This window comes from Lolium perenne, chromosome 3 (assembly GCF_019359855.2).
Source record: "Lolium perenne isolate Kyuss_39 chromosome 3, Kyuss_2.0, whole genome shotgun sequence".
In the NCBI taxonomy this organism is placed as follows: Eukaryota; Viridiplantae; Streptophyta; class Magnoliopsida; order Poales; family Poaceae; genus Lolium; species Lolium perenne.
In genome coordinates this window covers 219366204-219391194 of record NC_067246.2, presented here as the reverse complement: position 1 = coordinate 219391194, position 24991 = coordinate 219366204, and the positions used below count along the sequence as shown (strand labels likewise).

The following is a 24991-nucleotide window of genomic DNA, read 5'->3' as shown; positions in this document are numbered from 1 at the left end:
GCCCAGAGTATATCTCACCATCATTTGGATGGATAAATCCCACTCTTGATCCATGCGCTTCAACTCATAGTTTCAGAATACCTAATGCCACCTTTATAACCACCTAGTTACAAAGTGGTGTTTGATGTCATCAAAGTATTCCTCTGGTGTTGGTGATTAATATGATCTCATGGTCAAAGGATTATGTTACTATGTATTTGAGAGCTTATAGAAAAACGAACTTGATGACTTGATCTTATTGTTATGCTTACTATGGGTGTGTGTCCATCATATCATTCTCCTAATGATGTGATCTTGTTAGTAATAGCATCCAATGTTCATGATCAGGAAACCATGATCATCAATTAATCAATAAGCTACTTAAAAAAGAGGCTTACTAGGGACTCTGGTTTGTTTACAAAATACACATGTATTAATGTTTCCAGTTAATACAATTATAGCATGGGATGAAAATATTTATCATACATACAAAGATATAAGAATAACCACTTTATTATTGCCTCTTGGGCATATCTCTAACAGTATCCCACTTGCACTTTAGTTAGTTGTATTTGTAGGGTTCGTAGCATAGAAAACAAAAAATTCTACCGCAAGAACGAATAAAACCAAGATCCAATCTATGGAAAATCCAAGATCCAATCTATGAAACCTATGCAACGAGATAGATGAGAAACCAACCCTCGTAGATCCAAAGTGTTAATGAGATCAGATCTCATGGTTGATGTAGAAATCCTTTCTGGTTTTGCGATCGGCCAGAACTTTCGTACTCGATCACACATATAGTGTCGATGTAGACATCCTCTTCCCGTTCCAGCGGGCAGAGGATGTAGTAGATTCCCTCAGAATCCATCATCATAACGTCGTGGTGATGGTGGTGGAGGAGAAACCCTGCAGGGCTTCACCAAGCCTGTGCAGGAAGAAGGAGGAGGGAGAGAGGGTGGCGGCTAGGGTTAGGGGAAGGAGTGGGCTGCCCCTACCCCTACCCTCTTTATATAAGGGGAGGGTGCGGCTAGGGTTTCCTTGGTCCCTCCTCCACCCCTAGGGCCGACACACAATGGGGAGTGACTTGCCCCCCAATTCCCTCCTAGAATCAGGGATTCTCCCTTATCCCTTGGGGGTTGGCTGGCTGGGGCTTGAGGGCATGGTGTGCCTGGACCATTAGGGCTAGGCTGCACCTCCTCAGATCATGTGGCCCCTCCCAGGGTGGTGGTCCCACCAGTGGACCCTCTAGAACCTTCTAGAAGTACTCTGGCCATCCACCAAAATAATCATGAACTTTTCTGAAACCTGGAACAAGACTTTTCTTATATGAATCTTATTCTATGGACCATTTCGGACCTCCTCGTGATGTCTGGATCCAATCCGAGACTCCGAATAACATTCTTTCTCCATCTCATACTCCATATCTACTTAAACAACATGGAACCTTAAGTGTGTCATCCTACGGTTCGCGAACTATGCAGACATGATCGAGACACCTCTTCGACCAATAACCAATAGCGGGATCTGGAGATCCATAACGGTTCCTTTGTATTGAACAATGAACTCCTGATCGAAAGAACCATAAACATATGATACCAATTCCCTTTGTCGTGTGATACTTTACTTATCCGAGATTCAATCATCGGTATCTCCATACCTAGTTCAATCTCGTTACAGGTAAGCACCCTTTACTCGTACCGTGATATGACATCCCTTGTGACCTAGTCACATGTTTGTAAGCTAATTGGATGCCATTCCACCGAGAGGGCCCATAGTATATCTCTCCATCATTTGGATGGACACATCCCATTCTTGATCCATGCGCTTCAACTCATATTTTCAGAATAGCTAATGCCACTTTTATAACCACCCAGTTACGAAGTGGCGTTTGATGTTATCAAAGCATTCCTCTGGTGTTGGTGATTAATATGATCTCATGGTCGGATGATTAGGTTACTATGTACTTGAGAGCTTATAGTAAAACAAACTTGATGGCTTGATCTTATTGGTATGCTTACTATGAGTGTGTGTCCATCAAATCATTATCCTAATGATGTGATATTGTTATTAATAACATCTAATGTTCATGATCAGGAAACCATGATCATCACTTAATCAACAAGCTAGTTAAACAAGAGGCTTACGAGGGACTCTGGTTTGTTTACAAAACACACATGTATTAATGTTTTGAGTTAATACAATTATAGCATGGGATGCAAACATTTATCATAAACACAAAGATATAATAATAACCACTTTATTATTGCCTCTTAGGTATATCTATAACAGTATTTTCCACCCAAAACTAGAAACCACAAAAAGATTTTCGTTTTTGTAAGGCACGTAGAAGGAGTAACAGAAATCTGCATCATGTTGCTCACTGTTTTATTTTTAGTTCTTTACATGTAACTCTGATTAGGCTGAAAATTCTGCAGAAAATACAACTTTTCATCCCCTACACACACAATAATTGGCAAAAATTCCTCGGATGCTTAAGTAGGGCTAAGTTAGGCTGTATTGTTGCAACAATTTGCTGGAAGATTTTCATCACTAAATGTGGCTAGTTGAACTTGCAAATGGTCCCAAATGATTACTATGAATATATATGGATAATAGCCACTATGAACCACTACTTTGACACCATTTTGTTTAAAATTATGAGGAAGAAACCCGCAGTACATTTGGTCAAACTCTTGGAAATGAGGTATAAGATGAACCAAATTATATTCTGTTGACCCTATTCCATATGTGAGTATATATATTGTGCAGTTCCGGTTGGGAGAGGAAGAACAACAATGATGAATCAATATGTATGAATTGATGAAATTGGTATGACACAATTCCTATGTGCAATTTAACAATAGCAAGTGCTTGTGCATAGCTTCATCAATACTTAGGGAAGTGCCCTTTTTGTGTTTTTCTCGCTATATAATGATGAGATACTATTGAGACACATTATTTAGACTTTCTTGAGAGATATTATCATTGAATAAAGGTCTATACATCCCATTATGGTTGTTATTACAAACGTGGCACATATTCAATGATGAATATTTATATTCCTATGTGTCTTTGAAATATGAAGATTGATGTATGTGTGACACTCCGGTGTTTCAAATGGTGAACCTCGTCGTTGAATCATATGTAAGTTAGTTGATAGTATCTTTAGTAGACCAACCAGCCTCTCACTAGCCTTTCAACCAATTCCACCAACATGGCTATCATTTTGTTGGTGGGAAAATATCCATGGGCCACTATCCTACAAATAAAAGAAAAGAAATATAAAAATAAAAAATAGAATGAACCCAATGAGTTGGTTGTTATGATGATACCAGAGATAGGGCAAAAACTGAGAAGTTTCTGTGGTAACAAAGAAAATATCGTGATTTTTTTCACACGGTGTACTACCTCCAGCCTGTTTGCGATGGTGGTTGTATACGCTGACGCTTATTTTGAAATAGGCCATGTGCGAATATAATGTTATGGTTGAGAAAGCATTCCCGATGCATTGTACCTTCGCATGGGACTACCCGGACCGCGCGCACACAGATCAAATTGTTGGGCGTCAATGTTGTTTCGCACCACACATGGGAAAAGACCTTTTATGTGCCATGGTGGGCCTTAAAAGATCTAATCTATACTAGTGTGTACAAATAAGCGCATACAAGATCTAAATGCGGGTGAAACTTGAATTTGTTGTATCTAGTAGAGCTTGTACGGAACGAAGCAACATCATAAGCTACGCCTTCATGGAAACCTAGTATCACCGCCTCTTTAGAAAACCAACGCCGCCTCCACCTCCGCCTCCCCATAGATTGGTTTCCCCTCCTTCGGCCGGCCTTGCCAGCTTCAGGAGAGGCGGAGAACCCGATTTATGCATGTAGATTTAATAAAAGTAGTGTTTTCAGTATATAAGGTTAGGGTTTTGGTAGTCGTTTTCTTTTGGCCTTTGCATCAATGGAAATAGCATCATCTACACTAAGTATTCTTCGGTCTTTCGTTCGACTATGAGATCTCCGTCCAGACGTCAATGATGGTGTTAGAAGAATAAAATCCTCTAGGTATGGATCTTTAGATCTTGCTTCACCATGATGACAATTTTGGATCTTTTATCATGGTTGCCGCGAGGAGGATTGTCCTCACAATATTTGTCCTGACTGATATGTCCTCGATAATGGTGACTCGTACTCTCGACTCACCAACGACGTTGACCGGGCTATTCGGTTACTTTTACCGAGCATACTGGTGTTGATAGTGTTGCCGATGTTGATTCACTACTTTAATGGTTGTGTGAGTGCATGTAACCTTGGATTGCCGCTCAAATTAAATTTATGGGGCAATCTTTATTGGTATCTAAATGTTTATGGTCTTGTTTCTATCTTTGACTGCCTTCAGAAAATACGATTATATTATGGAAGAAGAAAGAGTTTGAAAATATCGAATGCTCGTTTGTTTTAGACTTTAATTGTTGTAGATAGCTGCCATGTACAATTTGTTACTATGAATATGAATGTACGTGATATTGATTGTTAAAAAAAGCATTGTGTGTTTTTACCATTAACCAACACAAACTGGAAGATTGAAAGCAGCGAAATTGTTGGACCATAGCAACACAAAGGCCCGCAACCAAGATTCAGGGATGCTGGTATTCTGGATCATGCAAACAGTTGAGAAAAAAAAACAGAAAAAAAGAAAGAAATGAAGAGAGCAGAGCACACGTCTGGACTCGTACTGTCTTCCTAGCTGGCACAACAAGAACACCAACTCACGCGTCCAGCACAATCCCTCTCCCCTAATCACACACTAAGCATGAGATTCAATCTAATCAGCAGCCCTCGCACGCACCAGCTGGAGTATTTTTCAAACCACAACGAGCAAGCATGGCCCTTAGAAAAAGAAGAGCAAATCAACTACAGATGACCAACATAGCATGGCATGAGATTGTGCAAAATCTGGCTCAAAATTATCAAGATATAAACCCACAAGAAGCAAAACCAGGTCAAAAAGGACAATGTCCAGCTCCAGACTTGAGAGATGCCAACTCTGATACAGAGGGAAAGGAGGAGGGGCCAGAAAAGAAACAAAAGCTATAGCCTGAACAAAAACCCCATGGTCCTGAACACTGTCCAAGATGACCAGTTAGCAAAAGAGCAAAACTATTTCAAATTTGAACAAGGTGTACTAGATTACACTGTAGTATTTTACAGTGGTGGACTAGCTAGCTGAAAAAGATGAAAAAAAGGAAGAAGCCTCTGCATATCCAGGGAGAGAAAGAATTCACAGTCCCCTCCAAAGGCCAAAACTTCACTCTTGTCTTCTCTGCCTCCGTGTTCTATGATCAGCCGCCGGGCCCTCCAAAATCGGCGGCCTATCACAAAAATTTGAACCCAGAAAAAAGCTCCAAGCTTTTTTTGCTGCTCTGCTCAGTGCTCACCCCACCATGCCACGGCATCGTCTCCTCCGCGCGACAAATTCGTCCTCGTCATCGGCGTCGTCGTGTCCGGGCAGTTCTTGGCTGCCAAGGAACTGCCGCATGGCGGCGAGGCCTGGACCGCGGACGTCGCGCTCCCACGCCGCGGCCTCGGCTTCTCGGCCCGCGCCGGCGAGCCGCGCTAGGACGGTACGAGTGGCGTCGAGCCGTCGCACGGGCCAGCCCCATCCGTCCGCCATACGGCGGATCTTGCCGACCTGCGCCGCCGCGAGCACCCGCGTGTTTTCCTTGATCTCGTCCACCGCCTCGTGGAGGCTCTTGCGGCCGGCGAAGTAGTCCCCGATCTCCGGCACGCCGATGGCCTTGCAAAGCCCGGCGTGCGAGGCCCGCTCGGAGGCCGACGTGGTCGCGAAGTATCCGCGGAGCTCCTCCACCATGCCCTCGCCCAGCATGTCGTCCACGCGCCGGTCGAGGTATTCGTCGAGAACGGCCTCGTCGACATCGACCCAGAGGAGGCAGCACGGGAACCTGAGCGCCGGCCTGTACCCGGCCGCGGCGCCGGCGGCGAAAGGGTCGCGAGGGGCGTGGTCGAACCGGTAGGCGAGGAGGGCGTGGATGAGAGAGTTGGACCCGCCGGCCACCACCGGCACGCGCCCGCGCGCGGCGATGGACGCCGCGGTGGCGGCGGCCAGCGAACGGAAGGACGAGGCGGGGAGCTCCCCCGCGTCGGCGCGGATGGCGCCGAGGAGGTGGTGCGGCACGCCACGCCGGTCGGCGGGCATCACCTTGTTAGTGGTGACGTCGAGGCCGGCGTAAAGCTGGATCTTGTCGGCGTTCACCACCTCGCCGCCGAGCTCCTGGGCCGCGTCGATGGACAGCTTGGTCTTGCCCGTGCCCGTGGCGCCCACGATCACTACCAGCCTCGTGTCGTCCCCACGTCCTGCCTCCACCTTGCTGCCGCTGCCGCTGCAGCTGCAGCCGCAACCACCCCCGACTCCTCTTGTCCTTTCCATGCTCACACTGTGCCGTCGCAGCCGCTTGTGTGAGCTGGCGACGGCCATCGGTGAGCGGACGATCCTGCTAATGAAGCTGGTCATATAGCCGACCCAATCCTGCACACCCCACCAGTCTCGTCGCACACCTAGCGCCTGGGCTCACTTATATAGGAGAGACTAGGGCGCAACAGGAGACTCTGGAGCAGACTGGCACTGGCTTAAAATAAGCTTCTGGATCGCCGATTACCACAGCTGCGCGAGTCGAGAGGTTAGCAGAACTTGCACAAGGCTGGGAGGAATGCCACTATCTTCATTTTACTGTCGGAGGGAAACACTCATGCGAGGCTTGTTGCTTGCATTCGTGCACGGAAGGTGTTTGTGCCTCTGTCTGATGTGGGCTGTGTCTAGAACTAGCGCTACACGATCATTGACAACTCACGAGGACAATCCATGCCTGGTCGCGCAGGTTTATATACAAGTCCAGGCAGGCGTGTAGCTCAAGTGTGACTCTGACAGCATGGTGGAGACGGAGGGATCTTGATTTGAGGGTCAAGCTAGGCAAACCATGGTGCGCGCTCTGACGGTCAGGTTCCCTTACCTCTTCTCTAACGAGCTCTCTGATCAGTGATCACCGTCCCCGGCCACAAAGCTGATAGCTGCAGGGAATAAGAATATGTGGCTTTGAAGTAAGCGGCGCATGGCGAATGGCATGGCCACGCGCGCGGACCGAGCCCTGTGTCCGCCGTGCGCCTCGCTCGCTGCCACAGCACGCAAAAACTTGCCATGCCATTTATGCAAAGGCTGAGCAGGTTATGCCATTGGTCGAGCTTCTCAGAGCTAGGGGATGCGGCAGACGACCTCGTTAAGCCTTTGACATGCTCATATCACTACTGTTTTGCTTTGGCACCCGTGCGATGCCATTGTAGCATGGCTTTGGCAAGGAGTGCTCGGCTCTGCAATTTCATTCACCTGTGGCCCTATGCCGGCCATGGCTAGCCTTTTCCAGGACCTGTCCACTGTTGCAGTCCTTGCATCGCTGCCCTGGTGCCCCTGGACGAAGCGGCCAAGCACAGGACAGGCGATGGCCCAGCTCAAATGCATACTTCCAGGCTGCATCTCCCTCTCCAACATCACACATTCTCTAAAATTGTTCGAATTCACCACATACATCTCCTTATCAACGGCAACTTCAACTACAACTCGCACAAATTTCATTTTCCAACTTTCCAAAGTGTTCTACTATTTTTAATCAACCTTCGACCACAATGTTCCTGAAAGATTGCTGCACTAGCCAATTGAACCAAACGTTTGAACTGATTGAAAGAGACTAGGCAGTGTATTTATATTCAACACCCCCTCACGTCTAGGCTATTTTAATCCTTAGCGTGGGTTTGGTGCAGGCCGCAAAATCTATTTGTCTTTTATTTTTTAATACTGCGTGAGTAGGGCGTTGAACTTGAGACCTCTTGGCTCTCATAACATCTCAATTTTTGTATGTTGGAAGCGATGACCTTTGTCTTGGTCTCGATTACGTGTTAAATAGTTCAAACCAAACGGGCGTGCAAAGTTACAGGTACCCATCAAGGGGAGGTACGACATTAGCGATCACCATGATCGACTCGATCATGCCATGATAGGCTTGATTGCCGTTGCCTCTAATTGGGCTGAATTGCGTCCTTGCCTCCTATACCGAATTTGCTTTATATGGATGGCATAAGTAGGTTTACATGTTTGGTAAGAATATACTCCTAAACGTTCCACCCCCCCCCCCCCCCCTCCCGCCCCGGTCCCAACACACTCATCCGGGTCTTCCTGGCACAAACAATCAACTATCATGAGACTGAAAAAAGTCACTCAATGAGGAACCCGTGGAATTATACCTGGGCATATGTCAGGCCAGACCGGGCTTCAGGCTAGGCAAAAAAAAAAGCAGAGGACAGGCGATGGGCCAGCTCAAATGTAAAGGTTAAGACCGGTGTTGAACTGCTGATAGAAATAGTACGAACAAAAAAATCTTTCGTGCACACAAAAATTGACAAAAAAACCATAAAGGAAAGTGCATGCTTTGCAGATTACTTTATTGTTATTTTTCTTTATCAATCAAGTAACCGCACAAGTTAAATTATATCCAGAGATTTATCGATTAGATATTGTTGCATTGTATGAGTTTAGTAATATCTTCATAGATTGCGAACCTAGTAGGTTTTTTGAATATGTCATTGCGATCAAAGGGTTGACACTACACGTAGTGATAAGTTCTCTCCAAACACCCCCTCCCCTAGACGGATGATCAGATTAGGGTTTTAATAAGTGGGGCACAAGCCCACACTTGCTCCCATATATATATTGGAGGCAGTGGTTGTACCGTCACACGGTTAGAGCATTCCATGTGTTGGAAACCCAGCCTCCACTCTAGTTCTAACCGTTGTACTAGACCTAGCAATCTGCCGCTAGTGCTCCTCCTTGTATGTGTGGATACCGACAACAAGCCTGGTTAGGGCATGAGCAATGGACAAGATAGTCTTTTCTTGTGTTTTGCATGTGGTCTAAAGACAACAAAAAACCATGTTATGAGTTGTATATTACTGTTATCTCAAGTAATTAATATTTGTATCCTATTAAAGTTAAAATAAACTATACAATGTTGGACTAAGAGAAGACATCTAGTAAATTAGAGAAATACATGCCGTATATTTGTACACAAGATCATCTCCTAACTTAAAAGTGGCTAGCCGAGAACTAAGTTAATGCTCAGCCAAGTCCTACACCGTGATTCGTACATGGGCTGTAATTCAGATAAATTCGACGACATCATATTACTAAGAACTAAGATTTTTTTTTGACATGTACTAAGAACTAAGTTAATTCTCAGTTAAACAGAGAACTCGCGGCATCCTTCAAAAAAAGGCAGAGTGATGCCCTCGCTTTGGAATTTCTACCCATAACAAGTCCACAACTTTTTCTTGATTCCTAGTCGGCGCTGTTGGCTAGCGAATCATGCGGCTACGTCGGGCTGCTCCTGTACGTGCGCCTGGCTAACCGGCGGGGGCAACCCACCCGCCTCCGCCGCTCCGCGGTTCCCATGGTGCTTCCTGTCTCGAATTCTCGATGGCATTGCTTTTCTAATCTCTCGCAGTCTGGCGAGTACGCTGCTGACTCAATAACGGGAGTGCTCTTCGTGCAGGGCGCTGAAGCACGACGCTAAGCGCACGTCTCGATCGCGACATTGGCATTTGTTCTTCGTACAACAAGTGGCCGAGTGCAGGTCGCCGGAGCATAGTTTCAGGGTGTTCTACTATGAACAAAGGTAAGCGTGAATCTACTGCGAGTGCATCATATGCAGCCACTGCCTTGTGGGCTTGAATAGGAGTAGCACGCAGGGAAACTCCATCTTGCCAGTCACACAAATCGATCGATCTCCACGTTTCGGGTTTCCCTGTCCACTGATCTGCGTAGCAAGCTAGCATTACTGGTCCAGGGTTCTCCGAATCTTGACACTAGTACTCTAACTAACCATGATGGATTATTAGTTTTGCTTATCTTTTTCGTTCCATTCTACTCCCCTCTCCATTAGGAGTGCTCACATTGCTTTCCGATTGCGCATCCACTAGCCCTTGCCATGAATACATGGTAGATTTCTTTGGAAATCGGATCGAACCTAGATTTCTTTGGAAATCGGATCCAAACTAGATTTCTTTGGGGGTCGAATCCGATGTAGATTTCATCACTTGCCAACTGATTTTCCATCTCTCGGGCGACTGAAAACAGTGTATGCAGTAGCTATCACGTATAGGCAGCAGTGCAGCACACATGCACGCAAGACCAAGCCACATTGTAAGCTACAGATCATGAATCAAGAATGTATACTGTGTCAAACCTGGAACGGCAAGCTTTCGGAGGTTTACTCCGCCAACATCGTTTTTCTCCCAAAGAAACACGACAGAGAACTGGGAACACCCAATAAGCTTCACATCCATTTCACTGCCAAGATTATTGCGACCACGATATCATGTACATTTGCAACATGGTGAGACACCGAGATATCACGAACACGCATTCTCCTATTCAATCTTACGAGTTACGACCCGGCCGTAAGATAGGACTACATTAGTGGTTGCAGTTGGAGGGGTTTCCAGTTTTGAAATGTCAAACTCATAAACTTGTTTCATACTCCTATTCCTTTTCACAATACAAACATTTATTTTCCACACAACCCCAGATATAACAGGTCCCGGTTCCACTATCAATGATAAGGGAACAACGCAGTACAAATAGTTTGTGGATCCTACTACTGGTTCAGTTAATTACATTCATTAAGATTTTATTTTATAAAACATCTGCAGGCTTATCAAAGCGATACATACTAAACGATTTGCTATTTCTAAGATGTTCGAGATTTTCTTAATTATAACTGACTCTTTTTTGCAAAGTGTAACTTCAATTTAGTGAAAAAAATGCAACTAGATGAAAAACAAACACAAGTTAAACTTTTCACTGAAGTAAATTCAACTTTTATTATCTATATAGATATAAAAAAAATGCCTAGTTTGGTTTACATATAGGCGTATCGCAATTTTAGTGAAGCAATAAGTAGTACGGCACCCGGGGCAGAGAATACTGACCACATTAGGAGCAAGCTTTTCAGAAAGTATTTGAAGGGATACGATACCTCGTTGTCGTGCATGCATCTGTTGCCCATTGTTTTGTCATCTCACACAGAATTTCTTGCAAATTGGAGAATAACTGAATACGGACAAATGTGCAGTTGACTGCAGCAAAATTGGGAGAGCGAAACCTAGAAGGTGGGTCAACTCAACTCAATTATACAAGAGAATATCAGAAAGCTAAAGGAGAAAAGCTGTGAAACACACACATTACAGGGAAACACTCACACTTCTGTGTGCAATTTGCAAGCACTTTGTTTTAGATAAGATGGAGAACCTAATTAATCCTCAATTCACTAGAGAAGCAGGATGGTCCTCTGGTTCTCTAATAACATCATTTTGATATCGGTAAAGTCAAACTTTAAAGCTTTGGTTATTAAAATCTAAAAAAATTAAATATGTATATTAAAATAAAATGCACTTTTTAAATGTACTTTCACATCATATAACTTATCCTATATAAAAAAACAAAAGCTGGATGTGATGTTTTTTTAGCATTTGATGTGATGTTTTCAGTCTAAGCCATCCAAAATATTTAATTAAATTCCTTCATCTAATGGTTTTATACAATAATATTAGTCTATCCTCCTATCATATATATACTTAGCCTCTTAGCTATACTTATTTTCTCCAAATTACACAATTTTTATTTGTATATCTTAAAGTTATTAATCTTTCATTCCCAAGATTTTTTTGTGACATTTCTTAGTTAGCAAAAATAAATGATGTCGTTACTCATAAGATGTGCATGGCACGAGAAAGTATCGAACAAACTTTTTGTTGATGTATGTTAGTCAAGATGTGTCTTGGACTTATGAGATTTCTAGTTGAAAGAAGTATTCCTAATAACAATGATTTCTTCTGAAAACATCAATTTTTCAAAAAAAAAAGACGAGAAAACCATCAGTGATGCACTAAGGCAAAGACAAGAAGGTTAAAACTGAACGACATATGACTTGAAACAGAAAGAGTGTATGATAGTACATAAAGATTCAAAAGGACAGGCAAATGCGTATTCTCCACGATGACAAAAGGCGATATGATGGGGGGATTAGGAATATTATTATCATTGCAACTATAAATAGGAGTTGTTTCGAAGCCATAATTTTAGGATTGGTTGCCTTTTGCTACCAATTGTTGCATCACGGAATAAAGGAGCACCATTTGCACAAAAAAGTACAGCTCTTTTCGCTTCTGCATATTGGCGAACGAAGTATCCAACCACTTTAGTCGAATCTCCCACACGGCTTCTGTTTTACATCAGTATGCTTCTTGTTGTTGTCTAAGACCTTAATTAATATTCCCCATTACCACAAGGATAATGTATTACTAATTCCATGTCCTCAAACTGATGTGGAGCAAGAGCACACTGCTGGTCGCAACCAAATGTTTGTATGTATGCCGTATGCATCTTTATCGAAAAATATATGCAGTATGCATGTCCAGATCAAAAGTCTCTTAATTAAGATAGATTAAGGATATATAACTCAGCTGGAAAAACAACAACGTAGAGACCGCGCGTACCCATCACTCGTGAAAAAGAGACTTAGGCGATTAGGGCTTTCTGCCTTCCTTCAGCGGCGATGTGGATTTGCTTTGCCTCTTGTGGTCTTAGGGCCATTTAGGCGCGGTATATGACGTATTTTGATGTTTTCCTTTAATTTCTTTTAGGATTTGTGCCATACTTAAATAGATATGGCAGTGGTGGCTCTCTAAAGAAGAAGTAAAGTCCTATCGTCTAGCCATGTTCCGGCTGTGCGTCTAGTGTCGCGTATGTGAAGGTTTGTCTCTGGCGGATCTCGCCGGACTTGGTCGGTGTTTCTTCTGACGTTTTTTTCATCTGCGATGGTTGTTGCTCTTGTGCGTTGATCTTTTTGGGGTTTAGCATGACGACTTCCCATCTATCTACTACAACTACTATAACAAGCTTTGCATGGCTTCATTGAGGGGGTGTCGAGGACGGCGGTGCTCCTTTGACTTGTTTGAGTGCTTGTAGTTATGGCTAGGTGATCCTGTTGAGAATAATGAATAGATCGGTGAACTTTTCGCGGATAAAAAATATAGCCCAGATGGTTTTAATTTGATCGGGTGCATGTTCATGCATGTCATTATTTGGCTCGAATTCGAGTGCATTTTCTTACTCGTTACGGAGACTTGCAGTTTTCATTTTTAATTTCAATTCAGTTCATTGAAAAGAAAACCTGGATCTATTCGCATGGCGTTGGTCGGTCGTAGGAGAATCCAACGCGTAAATCTTGGAATTCAAAGGCATGTGTCACTTTGGAGAGTTATCTGATTGACCGATGCTCCATCCCACACACGCACCTTTCTATCCTCTCCAGTGATTCCCCGGCACTGCAAGCTAGCTTGGCATTCCCTCTGTACCCTGTGCGGTGCATATATTCAGTTCAACAAACGTGCAACGTGCACCTCTTTGTCCGGGCATGCAACGTGCGACATCGCGCGCTAGCTAGCCGGAATCGTACATATGCCGTGCCGGCGGCGACGCCGCTCCATTCCGAAGCATAAAGCGCTCCGTCGCATTCGGGCGCCTGAGCGTTCGTGCTAGCTAGCATCTCTTTCCATTTGACCGCCGGCAATGCCAAGTGCAGACGTACATCATTCTCCGCGTAGCATCTATCGGTGCCTTCCGCACTAGCTTTGCCTTCCCAGTTCCGAAAGCTCTCCTTGTCCCTTCTTCCCCTCCGTCTCATGCGGCAGAAGCTAAAGCGCAGAGCTATGCATGCAACTTATCGAAACTAGCTAGGTATATGAAAATACGTGTGCAAGTTAAATTGTGATGCATTAGTTATTATTTTTTAGATAAAGGAGCATCGCCCTAGCCTCTGCATCAATAGATGCACAAGGCTTGCTTTATTAACCACAGTATCCAATTCATCAAAGATTCAACATCACTTGTTACATTCACGGATCAGTAAAGTGGCTACGTGAATCAGCCAAAAGAAAATACGGCACACAGACGCTATGCATTTGCTATTCTATTAAGATGCCGCCACCCAGTAGTTTAGAAAAAGAAGTTCTGAGCAACCACTAGCATCCGATTCCATCCAGTAACCATATCCTTCCGCTAGTCCAACGGGAGAAAGAAAACCCATTGTTGAATCGAATGAGCAGCTCGTCGGATAATCTGTAAAAAATTAGTTCCATTTTATTTGTTAAAAATAATATCATTTCTACTCCTCCAAATCGCCCAACAAAGAGCAGATACTCTAATTTGAATTTTCTATTTATCATTCTTCTGTAGTCCATTAAGCCATCTACCAAGCATATTAATACTATTAGCTGGTGGGGGAATGTTATAAGTTAAATACATCATACGTCAAATAATCTTCGCAAAAGGATAATCAATGAACAAATGATTAACAGTTTCAATGGAATCACAAAAACAACACTTTTGACATCCATTCCACTTTCATTTAGCTAAGTTATCCTTAGTTAAAAGCACCTTATTACTCAGGAACCACATAAATTTTTTAATTTTCAAAGTATCTTTAATTTCCATAGATATCTACGCAGGTAAATAGCATGCCCATTCATCAAATCAAGATACATAGACTTAACTGAAAACAAACCCGAATCAGTAAGTTTCTAAACAAACTTATCTGATTATTGTAATTAAGCATTGGTATAGATGTATCCATTATAACCATTTATTATAATTCAAACCTCTTCTAAAATAAATATTAAAAGGTTCAGAAGCAAGCACAGTTTTTTTTTGACATGGAAGCAAGCACAGTTGAAACTAGATGTGTTAGATGCATTAGTTACTAAGCAATGATGATTTTCTCTACTGTTTTGCTGATTATCGGGCAACTAATTCCCGGTCGACTTGTAGACCATACGATTGCATGGGTTATGATTTATGCTTGCTATGAGTTGTAACATACTATGCAATTGAGATTCTCGAGAAAAACTCCGACAGTTGGTTATCCTCACGATTCGTCCTAGTTATTAGTTGTAATATGGGTTGAAAGTCAAGGTTTAAAATAGCACGCTATTTCTACGTTAATAGCGCGTTATAGCATATCTAGAGGGTTCACGCTAAATTTTAGTAATTTTACTCGTTGTGGCGCTATTTGTGAAATAGCATGCTATATCGCGCTAAAACTTCATAGCGTTAACACGCTATTTTTTCAGGCAAGTTGCTTTCACTTTTTCGTGGTGATGAACTGCAATCTGTTGTTCTAAATCTGAAGATGATATCGATAATGCTAATAATATTTAATAAATAATTTATACTATTTTGTTGCCTTGTGAAAATGCTGATGTTAGCCTTCTAAAATATTTGAGATCTATTTTTATATATGGTTATGTATGTATGATTCAGTCACTTTTATACTATATATCCATTCGTTCTAGTAAAATTATTTATTTTTAGGCTATATTTTGTATTATTTTGAAAACGCTATTTGAGATATACCACGCTATTAGTATAGCGTCCATATCATTTGAACGAAGCTGCCGCTATTTCATTTAGCATGATATTTTAAACCTTTGTTGAAACTAAGAAAGATGCCCTGATTATTGGATTGCTTTATAATTTATCCTTATCATGCGTTCCAACTGAGATTCAAAGAGGTTAGGAAAGTCAATGTATAACTCAGCCACTCATGTTCAGATCCTGATGACAAACGCAGACTTGGATTCGTATTTATCTATTATATACTAAAAGCAAAATAAGGGTGTTTTTCGAGGTATCAGGTTAGTCCACATGTGCTAAATAAATATAAACCGATAATTTTAATTTTAAAGTCTGAGATTAAAAGAAAACAAGTGTTATGTACAACAATATAAATCTATTATATACTAAAAGCAAAATAAGGGTGTTTTTCGAGGTATCAGGTTAGTCCACATGTGCTAAATAAATATAAACCGATAATTTTAATTTTAACGTCTGAGATTAAAAGAAAACAAGTGTTATGTACAACAATATAAATGTACAAAAATAAACTTATGGCACGTAAGAGCCATATGGGTCCACACATGTTGTTTTGGAGTAAGAGAATATATCTTAGAAAACGAAATAATCAAGAGGTAGTCTTGAAGAAAAAAAACGTACACGGCTTACAGGTTTCAATTGTTGTTATGTACAACGCGTAGGCGCAGGAAAGTAAGAAGAATCACGTGAAAATAGGAAGCGGTTTGCTTCCATGCTGAAAAAGGGAAGCGATTTGCTCCTACCTTATACATGGCATATATGACTTTCACGTAATAGAAGGAGTCCTATAGTTGCACGTCAACTATAGATTAGAAAACATGATTTTTTTCCCAAACGAACTGGACATGTCGCGAGTACAAGCACATGGTAGACCGGGGACGGAGCTAGCTTTCGATCTTGAGGGGGGCAAAATGGTTTTGTAAAATTCATGAGAGGGACAGAGTAAGCTAAATTGGCATGAAATTAGAGTTCTAGTGAGTAGTGTTCTTCATAAAATCCAAATCATGGGGTGGCTAAGCCCCCCTCGCCCCCCGTTGTCTCCGTCCTTGTGGTAGAATATAGATGGGATATACGTAAGCAAACATCGATTGTTTAACTATGTTGCTTTTTTATTTAACTACAAAACTATTGAGACATATCAAGGTGTATAATTCTTAACCACTCATTTCATGTGTGCATGTCTAAATGCACGCGAGAATAAAGGGTCTGTTTGGATTTCGACCACTCACGCCCCGCCAAATCATTGGCGTGCCAATTATTTGACGACCGATTTCACCGCCGTGATCTGGCCAAGCCATGGGCAGAACAAGTGAAGGGGTGACCAAACAATTAAAAGGGTGACGAAACCTTGGCTTCCATCCAAACAAATACCTGGGTCCTGAGTCAACATCAAAATATAGGTTTGGTGGTTGCTTGCTGCAATCCAACGGACCCAAAGACTCGACTAAAAAAAAATATAGCAACTCAATGGGACATGTATGTGAGAAAAATACTTTGCGAAAAACAATTTTAACACTAAAGAGGTTTTACATGTCACCGCATACTAAATTCAGATTTTAAAAACGTACTAACTTCTTGATTATTGTTATAACGTCCATCGGACCGGCCATGAGAAAATAGTACTCTCAATTATTTTCAAACTACAAGAAGTGAAAAAGGCAATTTCCAGCAGAAACTCGAGTACATGATCCCGACCCTAGGAAGAATATTGGCCATACGATTGAGCGAGAAAAATAACAGTAAATAGATAGCTAGGAACATTAATTGCCATGCTTTTAACCCAATGTACATTCATGACTACCATCGTGGTTGCAACAAAAGATGGTTTTAAAGAAAATCTGTTAGATATAGAAACTCTGGAAAGCAATGTAATTGCAGAACTAATGTACAAAGGCGTGAAAATGTAATTATACCCTTATTGTTGCATAATATTTTCAATTTTATTTAGTATGAAATATTTTATGAGGAATATGTTTTATAATATTATATCAACAATTAAATCATGCATATGTGCCAATTATGCGAACACAAAGCAAAACCTATACATATAATATGGCATGGCCATTGGTAGTTAAGCCAATAATACGTAGCAACTAAATAATTCAGTTTGTTAGTTTTAATAATTTTATAACATTACTTCTTTACTTCTATAAAGTTAGAATTGATAAAAAATTATAGAAAAAGTGAACAATTATAAGTAAATAGGACCCAAAGACTCGCCTAAAAAAACAAATATAGCAACTCAATGGGACATGTATGTGAGAAAAATACTTTGCGAAAAAAGCAACAATTTTAACACTAAGGAGTTTTTACATGTCACGGCATACTAAATTCAGATTTTAAAAACGTACTAACTTCTTGATTATTATTACAAGGTTGATCGGACCAGCCATGTGAAAATAGAAGTTTCCAAAAAATATTACTCTCAATATTTTCAAACTACAACAAATGAAAATGGCAATTTCCAGCCGAATCTAAGATACATGATCCCAGCTGTAGAGAGATTATTGGCCATACGATTGAGCGAGAAAAATAACATTAAAATAGATAACTAGGACCATTAATTGGCACACTTTTAACCTAATGTACATTCCTGACTACCATTGTGGTTGCAATAAAAGATAGCTTTAAATAAAATCTGTTTGATAAAGAAACTCTAGAAAGCAATGCAATTGCAGAACTAATGTACAAAGACGTGAAGATGTAATTATATCCTTATTGTTTCATAATATTTTAAATTTTATTTATTATGAAATATTTGATGAGTAATATAATTTATAATATTATATCAACAGTTAAATCATGCATATGTGCCAATTATGCAAACACAAAACAAAACTGACATGGATATTAATGAATATATGGCATGGCCATTGGTAGTTGAGCCAAGAATAGGTATCTACTAAAAACAATTCGGTTTGGTATCATAATTATATAGCATTACTTCTATAAAGTTAGAATGTATAAAAAATTATAGAAAAAGTGGACAATTAGAAGTAAAATAGCCTTTTGAGACATTGCCCTCGCATTTGAGAGGGCCACCTTGCTAGTTATTCAAAAAATAATATAGCTGTAGGGGCTTCCCCCACCGCATTCTTAAAAAAAAACCTTAATGTTTAGTCATTTGTGAATTAGTAATTCCTTTTCAAGGCGAGTGAGAATGGTCGCCCGATGTACTTGGTGTACATATCAAATCGAATTTTAAATAGCAAGTGTCTTCTGTATGAGCATGCAAGCTTGTCTGAGATAATTTGAAGGAGGCTCCAAGAGCCATCTAGTTAAGAAACAATTACAACTAGCCATCTAATTAATTAAGTCAACCAGTCAGTCTCGGCAATGAATCGATGACGATCAAGTATGATGAATCATTAAACCGTTAAACAAGGCTGTTCAAGCCTAACTATATGTAAGCTAGGTCACGATCAAGTCAATTTGCTTCTAGCTCGAGTACTTGTAGCTTTCAACAAGACGGAATGATAGAGCTGTGACGACTGCTTGGGGCTGTATATATCCAGATAAAACTAAGCTGATGTGATGAAGACAGTAGATTAACTAAGTAATAATATCCCTCCAGTTGACGACCAGATCACCATGCATGCATCCATTGACACTACTTTTTTCCATGGATCCGTGGCCTCAAATACGACTGCCCTAGCTTGTAAGTTTTATTGGTTTTGTTCTTGCAGTTTTGGTTAGCTTCAATCTTCCAAAGTAATTGTGGTTTCATGTGAGTGAAGCTTGCACTTGCTCTGCGAATTTGGTAGCGATCCTTGTAGCAGGAGAGCGCTCGATGAAATCATCTAGCTTGGTGTTTAATTAGCTAGCTTTGTCATCTTGCACCTGTTAATGAGGAAGACATAATTAGTATAAACACATGTGAGTTGACACTCAAAAGCATATATTAATAAGAAAATTGCGACGACAAGAGAATAGACAAATATTGATCCTACAAGTCAAAAAAGCGGCAACCAAGTCGACATTATTTAGTGGCAACAAGTTGAAATTTATACACATCCAGATGGAATCCAACCATATATAAGCAGTGCAAAAATTCCACATGTATGTTGATGTTCCGGTAAATTTGACCGTCCAAAGTTATGAGATTCATGCCACACATTGTCTCCACATAAGTTTACATAGGTACTTCTATTTTATGGAAATCAACCACACTCTGTTGATCACTGACAAATTTCCATATAAATGTACCTATCGCGCAACTGCTCTCCTCCTTCCTCTAGCGGCATCGTGCAGAGACCCCTCGGACAGGAAGAATCTGGCCTCGGAGGGTGTCTGTGGTGTGCACGGTGGCGACTAGGAGAGCCAAGAGAGCATGTGCTCTTGGCATGCGTCATGGCAGGCTGGTAGCGAGCTAAATGGCTTAGTGATGTTGTTGTGGGCTCCGCTTGTTAGAATTCGTAGATAGGAAATAAAAAATTCACCGTACCCACCAAGATAAATTAAATCCATGAAGACGCAAGTAATTATATTGGATCTAGAAATTATGTTATCACCAGGCTAAAGTGGGAGAACTCGATGACGATTTTGAACACGGAGATCCCCGTTCCTAGGCGTATCCCTCTCATGCGCATGCGCATTATGTGGTTTTCAGCCCGATTTTGGTTATAATTAGGGTCAGTTGTTTCTTCTTGAATACATTACAGTTGCCCCTTTTTGAGGGCATCAAAAAGGCACAACTAGTGTGGCATCTAAAACTTTTCTAAGACCGAAAATTTGACACTAGTAACTTCGATCCCGAAGCTCACACAAGAAAATGTTAATTGCATCGATCACCGACGACAACGAGCTAGGAGTCCTGCCACGGATGCATAGTGCATCAGGTCGAAAGTAGGGCCCCAGCTAGGGCCTATTACAGCAGCGAATGCGATATCATGATTAGTTTGTTTTTTGTTAGAGTAATATGCTTGTTGTATTACCAGGGGGCCAAAGGCCACAATATATAGTACATGTACTGGTGCACATATGCAGAAAGCCCCCTAACATATGGGGAAACTACAATATACAGATATATACATCTAACACCCCCCATCAAACTCATGGTGGATCCACAACACTGAGTTTGGAGAGTAAGAAATCATGCTGCGCTCGAGTCTGTGCCTTCGTAACAACTGCAAATCTGAAGGCACATAATGAACCACAACAACATCATCCTGTACCTGAGCACGTGTGTAAAAAGCATCAACACCAATATGCTTGGTCAGCTCATGCTTGACCGGATCACGTGCAATACTGATATGTCTCAAACGTATCTATAATTTCTTATGTTCCATGCTACTTTATTGATGATACTCACATGTTTTATATACATTATATGTCATTATTATGCATTTTCCGGCACTAACCTATTGACGAGATGCCGAAGAGCCAGTTGCTGTTTTCTGCTGTTTTTGGTTTCAGAAATCCTAGTAAGGAAATATTCTCGGAATTGGACGAAATCAACGCCCAGGGTCCTATTTTCACACGAAGCTTCCGACCGAAGAGGATAAGAAGTGGGGCCACGAGGTGGCCACACAACAGGGCGGCGCGGCCCAGGTGCTGGCCGCGCGGCCCTAGCGTGTGGGCCCCTCGTGACGCCCCCTGACCTGCCCTTCCGCTTACTTAAAGCCTCCGTCGCGAAACCCCCAGTACCAAGAGCCACGATACGGAAAACCTTCCAGAGACGCAGCTGCCGCCAATCCCATCTCGGGGGATTCAGGAGATCGCCTCCGGCACCCTGCCGGAGAGGGGAATCATCTCCCGGAGGTCTCTTCATCGCCATGATCGCCTCCGGATTGATGTGTGAGTAGTTCACCCCTGGACCATGGGTCCATAGCCGTAGCTAGATGGTCGTCTTCTCCTAATTGTGCTATCATGCTCGATCTTGTGAGCTGCCTATCATGATCAAGATCGTTTCTTTGTAATCCTACATGTTGTGTTTGTTGGGATCCGATGGATATTGAATACTATGTCAAGTTGATTATCAATCTATCATATATGTTGTTTATGTTCTTGCATGCTCTCCGTTGCTAGTAGAGGCTCTGGCCAAGTTGATACTTGTGACTCCAAGAGGGAGTATTTATGCTCGATAGTGGGTTCATGCCTCCATTAAATGCAGGACGATGTGAGAAAGTTCTAAGGTTGTGGATGTGCTGTTGCCACTAGGGATAAAACATCGATGCTTTGTCTAAGGATATTTATGTTGATTACATTACGCACCATACTTAATGCAATTGTCTGTTGCTTGCAACTTAATACCGGAAGGGGTTCGGATGATAACCTGAAAGTGGACTTTTTAGGCATAGATGCATGCTGGATGGCGGTCTATGTACTTTGTCGTAATGCCCAATTAAATCTCATAGTACTCATCATGATATATGTATGTGCATTGTTATGCCTTCTTTATTTGTCAATTGCCCAACTGTAATTTGTTCACCCAACATGCTATTTATCTTATGGGAGAGACACCGCTAGTGAACTGTGGACCCCGGTCTATTCTTTACATCTGAAATACAATCTACTGCAATACTTGTTCTTTACTGTTCTTTGCAAACAATCATCTTCCACACAATACGGTTAATCCTTTGTTCACAGCAAGCCGGTGAGATTGACAACCTCACTGTTACGTTGGGGCAAAGTACTTTGGTTGTGTTGTGCAGGTTCCACGTTGGCGCCGGAATCCCTGGTGTTGCTCCGCACTATACTTCGCCGCCATCAACCTTCAACGTGCTTCTTGGCTCCTCCTGGTTCGATAAACCTTGGTTTCTTTCTGAGGAAAAACTTGCTACTGTCTGCATCACACCTTCCTCTTGGGGTTCCCAACGGACGTGTGTTAATTGCACGCATCAAGCTCTTTTTCTGGCGCCGTTGCCGGGGAGATCAAGACACGCTGCAAGGGGAGTCTCCACTTCCAATCTCTTTACTTTGTTTTTTTCTTGCTTTATTTTATTTACTACTTTGTTTGCTGCACTTAAACAAAACACAAAAAAATTAGTTGCTAGTTTTACTTTATTTACTGTCTTGTTCTCCATATCAAAAACACACAAAAAAATTTAGTTACTTGCATTTACTTTATTTACCTCTTGTTTATTTCATCATGTTTCCTCCTAAGTACACTCTAAAAGACATACCGGTAGGCCGAGGGTCTATAATTGGAAGAGATAATATAGAAGATTTTTTCACTCATGTTAGTACCGCTGAAGATTTTGAAGATAGACACTTGGTAGAACTTGCTCCTACTTATGAAATTGCTGTTGCTTCTTTAGTTCACATGTTGGAAACTAAATTTGTTAATCTCAATCCTATAATCCAACACATGTTTCTCACACTCGGTGATATGGAGGAAGGGGAAAAGAAAGATTTTGTTTTAGAAACCCTTCTTAAAAAATTTGGTGGTGTAGCAAGAGAGGCTAGAAAGGTCTTTATTAAATACAATATGCTTGGCTCTTATACCAATTTTGTTAGTATCCTTGAAAAGATGGACATGGAGAGAGTAAGGTACACTAATGATATTAATGATGTAGGGGATATTAAGACATCAATACCTTGCAAACTCGCAGGAATGTTCGAGGCACTAGAAAAGAATTATGATTGGATTGTTCCTGAAAATTTGTTTAATGAGAATAGCAAGCCTAAGAGTAATGAAAAGGGAGCCTCTGAAACTTACATATATAAGATAACATGCATTGTTGAGGCAACTCCCAACACCCTTGGTAATAGTGTTGATGCTTTATCTCTTGATAATACTTGATACACACTTTCTGCGCCTAGCTGAAAGGCGTTAAAGAAAAGCGCTTATGGGAGACAACCCATGTTTTTACTACAGTACTTTTGTTTTATATTTGAGTCTTGGAAGTTGTTTACTACTGTAGCAACCTCTCCTTATCTTTATTTTATTGCATTGTTGTGCCAAGTAAAGTCTTTGATAGTAAAGTCAATACTAGATTTGGATTACTGCGCAGGAACAGATTTCTTGCTGTCACGAATCTGGGAAGAATTCTCTGTAGGTAACTCAGAAAATTCTGCCAATTTACGTGCGTGATCCTCAGATATGTACGCAATTTTCATTCAATTTGGGCATTTTCATCTGAGCAAGTCTGGTGCCATTTTAAAATTCGTCTTTACGGACTGTTCTGTTTTGACAGATTCTGCCTTTTATTTCGCATTGCCTGTTTTGTTATGTTTGATGGATTTCTTTGTTCCATTAACTTTCAGTAGCTTTGTGCAATGTACAGAAGTATTAAGAATGATTATGTCACCTCTGAATATATGAATTATGCACTGACCCTCTAATGAGTTTGTTTCGAATTTGGTGTGGAGGAAGTTTTCAAGGGTCAAGAGAGGAGGATGATACAATATGATCAAGAAGAGTGAAAAGTCAAAGCTTGGGGATGCCACCGTGGTTCATCCCTGCATATTTTAAGAAGACCCAAGCGTCTAAGCTTGGGGATGCCCAAGGCATCCCCTTCTTCATCGACAACATTATCAGGTTCCTCTAATGAAACTATATTTTTATTCAGTCACATCTTATGTGCTTTACTTGGAGCGTCTGTTTGTTTTTATTTTCGTTTGTTTGAATAAATTGGATCCCACAATCCTTTATATTGGAGATATTACGCTCCACTGTTTCATATGAACACATGTGTTCTTAGCTTTATTCTTAATGTTCATTGCGAAAGTTGAACTACCTCATTCATTGATATATGGTTGGAAACGGAAAATGCCGCATGTGGTAAATGGTATAATGTCTTGAATAATGTGATACTTGGCAATTGTTGTGCTCATATAGATCTTGTTTAAGCTCTTGCATCATGTACCTTGTACCCATTAATGAATAACTACATAGAGCATGTTAAAATTTGGTTTGCATGATTGGTCTCTCTAAGTCTAGATATTTTCTGGTTGAGGTGTTTGAACAACAAGGAGACGATGTAAAGTCTTATAATGCTTCTCAATATGTTTATATGTGAGTCTTGCTGCCCCATTTTATACTTGAGTTTGCTTCAAACAACCTTGCTAGCCTAGCCTTGTATTGAGAGGGATTCTTCTCGTGCATCCAAATCCTTGAGCCAAATCCATGCCATTTGTGTCCACCATACCTACCTACCACATGGTATTTCTCCGCCGTTCCAAAGTACATTACTTGAGTGCTACCTTTAAAATTTCTATTCTTTACCTTTGCAATACATAGCTCATGGGACAAATAGCCTTAAAAACTATCGTGGTGAAGAATATGTACTTATGTGTCTTATTTCTTAATAAGTTGCTTGTTGAGCGGTAACCATGTTTTCTGGGGACGCCATCAATTTTTTACCTTCGTTGAATATCATGTGAGTTGCTATGCATGTTCGTCTTATCTGAAGTAAGGGCGGTTTTCACAATCAAATGGTTTGAGTATGCATACTGTTAGAGAAGAACATTGGGCCGCTAACTAAAGCCATGAATCATGGTGGAAGTTTCAGTTTGG

General features: G+C 41.3%; 1 protein-coding gene across 1 annotated transcript; it reads right to left on the bottom strand.

Moving 5' to 3' along the window:
* Nucleotides 1–4981: 4981 nt before the first annotated feature.
* On the bottom strand, nucleotides 4982–6831 carry LOC127343402 (adenylate isopentenyltransferase). Its single transcript, XM_051369533.1, has one exon. It carries the CDS (start codon nucleotides 6508–6510, stop codon nucleotides 5413–5415), a length of 1098 nt encoding a protein of 365 aa, XP_051225493.1. The 5' UTR covers nucleotides 6511–6831; the 3' UTR covers nucleotides 4982–5412.
* Between the last annotated feature and the right edge of the window lie 18160 nt (nucleotides 6832–24991).

Bases quoted from the DNA above. Each gene is read 5' to 3' on its own strand.
- LOC127343402 (XM_051369533.1), bottom strand. From the start codon at position 6,510: ATGACCAGCTTCATTAGCAGGATCGTCCGCTCACCGATGGCCGTCGCC.